The sequence below is a fragment of the Beta vulgaris genome, chromosome 7, assembly GCF_026745355.1.
Source record: "Beta vulgaris subsp. vulgaris cultivar EL10 chromosome 7, EL10.2, whole genome shotgun sequence".
NCBI lineage: Eukaryota > Viridiplantae > Streptophyta > Magnoliopsida > Caryophyllales > Amaranthaceae > Beta > Beta vulgaris.
In genome coordinates, this window is record NC_079208.1 from 38,450,415 (window position 1) to 38,458,106 (window position 7,692).

General features: G+C 36.4%; 1 protein-coding gene across 1 annotated transcript; it reads right to left on the reverse strand.

Moving 5' to 3' along the window:
* Positions 1-5,383: 5,383 nt before the first annotated feature.
* LOC125491940 (uncharacterized) lies at positions 5,384-7,435 on the reverse strand. The gene is made up of 5 exons (XM_048634021.1): positions 7,097-7,435; positions 6,633-6,992; positions 6,422-6,540; positions 6,188-6,273; positions 5,384-5,940 (listed from the first exon to the last, which is right to left on the reverse strand). The coding sequence occupies exons 1-5, from the start codon at positions 7,433-7,435 to the stop codon at positions 5,384-5,386; spliced, it is 1,461 nt and encodes a 486-aa protein (XP_048489978.1).
* Positions 7,436-7,692: the final 257 nt, after the last annotated feature.

Consider the following 7,692-nt stretch of genomic DNA (forward strand, 5'->3'; position numbering starts at 1 on the left):
GATAGGCTTACATGCAGGTGACAATCTTAAGAGAACAGCTGTGTTAAGGTGGTGACACGTGGATATTGAATTTAAGTTTGAAAACGACGTGTTGGCTGGGATCACGTACGTTGAGAAGCGTGGAGAAAGAAGATATTGCAAGGAGTCAGGAGAATAGATGATTGTGGTCTATGGGACTACATTATTTACCAACGCATATTTTTTTTTTTCTTAAATTTTACGGTTTTTTCATAAAGTATTATCGAGTTTTCAAAAATTCATCAAATATTCTCGTAGTTTTCAAAATTTACTAGTTATCACTATCAAAATGTCCTTACTGAATAACGTTGGTTAATTTTGTTAGTCATTAACCCCTCTAATCTTAATCCCTAATCCTAACTCTGATGTCCTAATCCTAACTCTAATGCACTAACCCTAACCCTCCAATGACCACCACCTCCCCCCACCCTACTCCTGTAGATCCCACCCATCCCCACGAGTAACCCCAGCCTTCCCCCACCCCCGCAGATTTCCACAGCCCCCCCCCCCCAAATTTCTGCAACCCCACCCCCCGTAGATTTCTTGGAGCCGTTTGAACCACGAGATGCAGCAGTGAAAATCGAAGGGAATGGAAGGGAAGGGACATTGGGGCAAGCAGAAATAGCTACACAGTGGCGAAGGGGATGGGGGTGGCTCGAATGTAGGGGTGGGGTAGGAAGGTTACGACCTAGGGGGGTGGGGCTGCAGAGATAGTGGCGGTGGTTGGATGGTTAGGGTTAGGATATTAGGTTAGTGGTCGGTGTTAGGAGTTTAGGGTTAGAGTGGTTAATTAGGTTAGTTAGTAATGGAGTTAACCGTCGTTACTCATTAATGACATTTTGATGTATTACCATGAAACCAAGGAGTATCTGGTGAATTTTGAAAAAGTGTGAGTACCTGGTCAATAAACCAAAAACTCGAGGGTATTTATTTGGTGAAAAAACATACATTTTATTCTTTACTAAAAATCCAAATATTTCAGGAGATAAATCTCTATCATATATTGAAACTATGGAGGATTTTGGTGTCAATCCTCTTTCTCCAAATTACCCCTGGCTATAAAATATTTTTGACATGGTCCCACTATTAGTATATTACTTCCTTTACACTCATTTGGCCCACACTCTACATTTATCAATGAAGGTTACCCAAATTTCTCTCTTTTCCAATAAAAAAACCCACCAACTTCTATCACATCTACTTTATTAATAAAATATTTGATAACTGCAAAATAATTTATCACCTTAAACTACATGTCCCAATAAGTGTTCACATCTTTCTGGGACGCAGAGAGTATTATTGAAGTAAACTTTCAAATCAACTATCTAGAACGAAAAATAATTTACATTGTAGATTTTTTTGAGAAAAATGGTAACGTGTATTTTTTCAATCCTCTTGGTTTCCCAATGAACTCTTGAATTTATTGTTCTTCTTCGAAGTTGGTTGTTTGAGAGAAAAATTATTATCCTTTTTCGCGACAAATGCTGAAGGATTCCACCAATTTATCGAGAGTTTGTTGTGAAAAAAATATTTATCATTTCTATAATGTTAAGTGTTGTTGACAATAATGATGATACTTATAGCAAGGCAATTTTAGTTTCTCCTCCTCAAACTCCTTTTAACCAAATATGAGCTGAAGTCTAAACCTTCTTCTTCAGAAAAATGAAAAGACTTGAATTTGTGGTGGGGGTGGAAGAGGACAAAGTGGCCGTGTTAGGATTTTACGGCGGTGGCAGTTGTGGTGATCGAAGAGAGGAGAAAAAAATCTTATCAAGAGTAGTGGGCTAACGCCATTTTTAGGGTTTTGGGCGAAATTTAGTTAGTATATCTTGAGGGTTACTAGGAGAGAGAATATGGTGGGGATGTCGCATGGCGGTAGTGGAAGGGAGGAGAGAGTGTCGTGGGATAATGTGAGAGAAAATGGGGAGGCTAGAGAGAGTGATAATTAATATATATAATGTGAAAGAAATACCATATTGAGGAATCAAAACTACTAAATTATCTTGCCACACAAAAAAAAAATTACTCAATTATCTTACTTTAATAGATTGCTTGAAGATTAAATAACTATCTTAGCTTAGATTGCATAAAATAATTTTACCTTAGAAGCACCTTAACGTATTTACATTGGAATTATGCTACGACTTGGTTGCCTGATAAAGGAAACTATATGATTCCCCCGTTTCATAATACTCGCTACACTTTTTATTGTGGGAAGTTTCACATTACTTGCTACACTTTTTTTTTGGGCAATAAAATCTCTCTATCTTTCTCCTCTCACATGGGTCCCTTCTCTTTTTCCTACTCTACCTCTCTGTTTTCCAAAAATTGTCTAGGAGTTCGTGAAATGAAAAGTGTAGCGAGTAATATGAAACGGAGGAAGTAGTGTTTTATTAGCTATGATGTTCTTCGTTGTTGGTTATACTTGAATAATTTACCTACTAGGAGGCTAAGTGCTAATAGTTGAAGTTATGGTTCCCGTGTTGGGTTCATTAAACTCTCACAAAAGATTAGGTTTTACTTAAATTATCATAAACGATTTATATGCATAGAAAAGTATCATTATATCTCTATGATGTATGAGAACTCTTGAAGAATCTAATACCTATCCTTTTTACCAACATACCCCTAAATAAAAGAAAGTAAACAATACATATGTAATAGTCCATATTTTTAAACATATTTTAAACAAAGTAATTATGTTTTTTAGATTAACTAAGATTTAATACGAATGAAAATTTCTTGAGAAACTTGATTTAACTACAATTATGTTAGTAGTTTATTAAAATGAGAAAATGAGTAAAAAGTTTTTAAAAAGGAAGACTTATTAAATTTGTAACTAATCTACACCAATAGTATAAAAGAAACTCTCTCTAAGCGATTCCTAGGGTTTGAGCAGAGAGTCTTCTAATGCAAGTCTTGTTTCTTGAGGTGAGATCGGAGTCCCTACTGTGGGGACTTGTTTAATTTTTGTTTTCCGGTTTGGATTAATTGAAGTAGAGATTATGAGGAAATCATTGCACGCTGTTAGACATTAAAAATCACAAAAGACGAGGAGAATATTGTGGACTTAGATACTATTGCAAACAATACTGTTAACCCTAGCATTGAATTGGCGATCGTAGGAAGGGTTATAACGCGGCGATCATATAAGTTTGAGGCTTTTAAACGAAGGATGAACCAGATATGGACGATTTCAAAGGATGCCTTATTTCGTTCGATTGAGAATGTGCTTTTTGTGGTTGAGTTTAATTGCCACGAGTAGGGATAAATCAAAGGTGACGGAGGGCAGACCATAAACCTTGTGATGTTGTAAACACAAATTTTTGATGACTACAAAATAGAATCAAAAGATGTGAACAAATGATAATTTTATTAATATAAAATTATGAGTACAATCTCTAATATAAATATCCACTGATTCAATCTCCACGAATGATTTGATTTTCTTGAATGAGGACCTCCGAGCTTGATCTCCTTCAAGTATGGTTTTTAGAATAGAACGGCTTTGATGCTTGTTGTTCTTCTTCTAGGTTGGATGATTGGATTTGATTTGAATGCGTAGACTGGGAGAGTTTCTAAACTCTGGAGCAGTTTTCTCTCTCTCTCTTTTCTAGTCTTATGTTTTTTTTTCTCTCTTTTTGACAAATGAGGAGGAGCTCTCTATTTATAGAGTAAGGAGAACTCTAGGGTTTCCACTTGACCCACCTCTTGGGCCTCATAGACGTACATAACAGTCCAACTTTCATTTAATGAGTCCAAGACTCAATAATAAATGATTTAATTAAAATAGATCACGTTTAATAGTGAGCCCAAATTAATTAATTTAGATGATCATTTATTAACAAAAGTTAACATTTGACTTTAATGTGTGACATGGCATATAATAAAAATTTTAAGGAAATTCTACATGGTGACCATCAAGTTTGGGAAATTCTACATGGTGGAATTTTTTTTTTCAATTCTATAATGTAGCACTAAACTGTTGTTTAAGTGTGTACAATAACATTTAATGCTAAGTGTCGTTAATTATATATAATCAATGCTTTTTTAATTAAAAAAAAGGAAAATTAAATTAGAAGTTGAAATTTTCTATTCTTCCATCAATTCTTCGGTAAATCTACATTCTATAACAATATTCAATTCCTTTCGTTTTTCCCCCAAAAATTAGGGTTCACAATTGTGATTTAATGGCTAATAATCGTGGTCCGAATCAATGCTAATAATTGGTTGATTATGATGATTCTATAACAACATGATAATCTTCAAATGGCACGAATCAATCAGTTCCTTCTAGATGGGTTTGAATGAGAAGTTTATTGCAATTCAACGAAGGTGGCAGAGTGATGCAAATTGAACATAGCAATAGCAATAAGGTAAAAATTAATACCAATAGATGTAATAAGTGACCAGAATTTTGCAGCAAAGAATCTGAAATAGCAACAGCGATTTAGCTGGGCAGCAAGCCAGCAACTGATCAATGTACGAGGCAGAGCTGCTTCAAAGATCATCAATCAATGGTTTTGCAAATGCCGTTTTTGGGGGTTTTTTGACTGGGTTGAACAACATGAAGTGAGATGATGTTGGCTGATCATGATGTGGCTCAATTGGGAAGGAAAATGTTGGCTGTGAGGAAGGAACTTGCAGATTTGAACACTGTAATTGTCAGGGTGGGAATTATCATGTTCGTAGTGATGGCTATCATTAAGCTATTGTCATTGTAATTTTGTGATTAAGGGGTGGGTTTATTGTAATCAGGTTTAGGTTTCAGGGTTTTGTGGAATAGCTATCACTGGGTTTGTTGTTATCAGGTTTGTGTATTAGAATAGTGCGTTTGTTGTTATCAAGTTTTGGTATTAGTATGGCTTGTAATTAATCCCACTTAATTTAGTAATAAATTAATTTTATGCTGATGATATTTTTGTTGCAAAATTTCTGCTGATTCCACTTTATTATACTTCTGATTTGTATCACTCTGCAGCTACAGGAGCAGGAGTGATAAAAATCACTCGTTTACCATTTCTAAATGGAACCATTTAACTCTGAAAAAGTATCATACTATTAAGCGCTAATAATTCCTCTAGCAGCAAAATTGTGAAATTAGGTAGGAATATGCTCAAAAATTAACGTAATATAACCAACACTAATAGATCCAAAAGTAGCAAAAGCTAACTCAAGTTATTGTCATATTTCATAAGTTGACAGTGCAACAGGCATGCTTTTTTCTTCGATTTTGCACTTGCTGCTGTTGAGGGAGGTATGCTGGGAGTTGGTTGTGAGGATGAGGCTGTTGCTTTTCTCTTGCTTGGCTTTGGTGGTCTTGGGTGAATCTCCACTTGTAACCCTTCTGTTTTCTCTTTTTCAGTTAATCCACCTTTACAAGTCTTTTTGTTGTGCCCAAATTGCTTACAACTACTACAAATAATTGTCTTTGACCTCTCCCCTTCTCTTGTTCACCTTCTTCTTTTCTTCGATTTCTTGAAGGCCTCCCTACCCCTCTTTTCATGGCTGGTGGTAGAATGAATGGCATATCCATCTCGGGCCATTGTTCTTGATTAGGAATTGCCTTAATATTGTGACTGTATGCTCTTTTGTAAACAACTACAGAGAACCAATTGCTTGTGTATTTGTATGGGTCTTCTTCGGCTGCAATAATTGTTCTCATGACATGCTTACAAGGCATACCACTAATTTTCCATAACCCACAAGCACAAGTCTTGTTGTTCAATGACACAAGGAGGTTGCTTTTTCCCTCACTCACTTCATACTCACCAGGTGAACTCATGTATGCTTTACAAAACCTTGCATTTTTTCTGACGGTCTGAAGTCTTTTCTTAGCATTTGGGCATGGTTCCTCATCCTTCCACTCCAAACATGCTTGGCCCCTAGTTGTCATCCTCACCATGCACATTCTTCTAATTCCTATTGTAAAGCATGAAGCAAAAAGTTTACAACAGCTGCACAAATTCTCAAAATTAAAGTAATACAACTGCACAAATTAAGCAAACACATCATATATATCATCAACTGAACTGTACTCAGTCAGTACCTAGCTAGTAGAAGTACAAAAACACCTCATACAGCTAAACCAAGCTTCTAGCTACAACTCTACAAGAGTATAAAACTGCCATCAATCTATTGAGAACCAAAAAAACATTGTGTAACTTACCTTCTAACAATGTAAGTACAGGTCTTGTTCTGTCTACACCAAGAGTTGAGTTGAAACTTTCAACAAAATTTGTCTTGTTTTCATTGCTGCAAATTTTAGGATCAAAAGCATGCTTACTCCATCTTGATTAATCACCCAGCTTCAATAACCAAACCAAAGCCATCTTGTTTGTCTTCTGAATTTTTTCCATAGCTTTTTTAAAATGTGAACTTTGAAGTGGCACTGCAAGCAAACAAAAAAAGTGACAGCATTAAAGGTCCTGGGAATGCAGCCTTCCAATTCTTGGCCAAATGCTTGCAACACCATCTTCTGTCCACATCAGGCAACAGTTCTTCTAAAGCTACATCAATACCCTGCAATAGGGAAATATATGGTTACATAGTGTCAATGGCCTGAAAAAAGTTGAAACAAATAAAACTTGAACCACAATTAACATTAACTTTACCTTCTGCCTATCGAAGATTATGCACCAATTCTCACGTGTATGACCACCTTGTAGTACATTCTTAAGGTGGTGCACAAAAAACTTCCGGTTGTTTTTGTCCTCACTAGAAACAATACCCCAAGCAAATGGATATAGCTCATTGTTGCCATCAATTGCTACAGCCGACAATAACACACCACCAAAGTTTCCTTTTAAATGAGCACCATCTACTCCAATAAGTACCCTACAACCAGATAGAACTCCATCAAGAGCACCCTTGAAGCAGATGAAAATGGTGCCGAATGCAAGTGGTCTTTCTGGGTGATCTTCGGGAAACCAATAACAATGTGCAGCAGACCCACTGTTGGTATCCTTCACAACCTGACAATACTTGGGCAACCAACCGTAGGACTCATCATGACCCCCATGTATCTCCTTTAAAGCAACTGCCTTATCTTGAAGATAGTAGATGTTGGCATTTTAACGCCATATCTGTTCCAAATGAGTTCATTTAGAGCCCTGCTAGAAATGTTCTCCTTTGCCCTAATGTCATCAATCAACTTAGAGCATGCCCACATAACATTTACTAATGGATTCCTTTCATCAATCCCTGCACATGAATGCTCAGAGTTGGATATGCTCTTGATGGCCCAAGTGCGTGCATCAAGCAATATGCCTGAGTGAAGCCTCCACCCACAACTCAAGTCTCTGCAAACCGCTGTGAACCTTGTAGGACTAGATCTCTCGACAACTAGGGTAAAACCACACTGTATGCAATAATCTCTCAGCACAGATTTGAAGTGCTTCTTATCATGGAAGATCATCCACGGGGCTATTACTATGTCTCCCCATTCTTTGTCAACATATAGTTGACCATTGGTGTACAACTTTGTGAAGTAGTTGTCATCATTATCATCCAATGAAACATCCAAAACATCATCACTGTAAGCAGGGGCGGATCCAGGATTTCAAATTTGGTGGGGCACCAAATTACAAAAGAAAAATCATAATATCATATTTTAAAACAATGCAATACTTTGATTTTCACAATCTTAATAAATAATATTAAGTATTCAATACT

What these genes read in the sequence shown, in the direction of transcription:
- LOC125491940 (XM_048634021.1), bottom strand. Translation starts at nt 7,435, where the DNA reads ATGATCTTCCATGATAAGAAGCACTTCAAATCTGTGCTGAGAGATTAT. An exon ending in TCATTTGGAACAGATATGGC is followed by an intron (nt 6,993 to 7,096) that starts GTTAAAATGCCA and finishes AAGTATTGTCAG; the next exon opens with GTTGTGAAGGATACCAACAG. An exon ending in TAATCTTCGATAGGCAGAAG is followed by an intron (nt 6,541 to 6,632) that starts GTAAAGTTAATG and finishes TCCCTATTGCAG; the next exon opens with GGTATTGATGTAGCTTTAGA.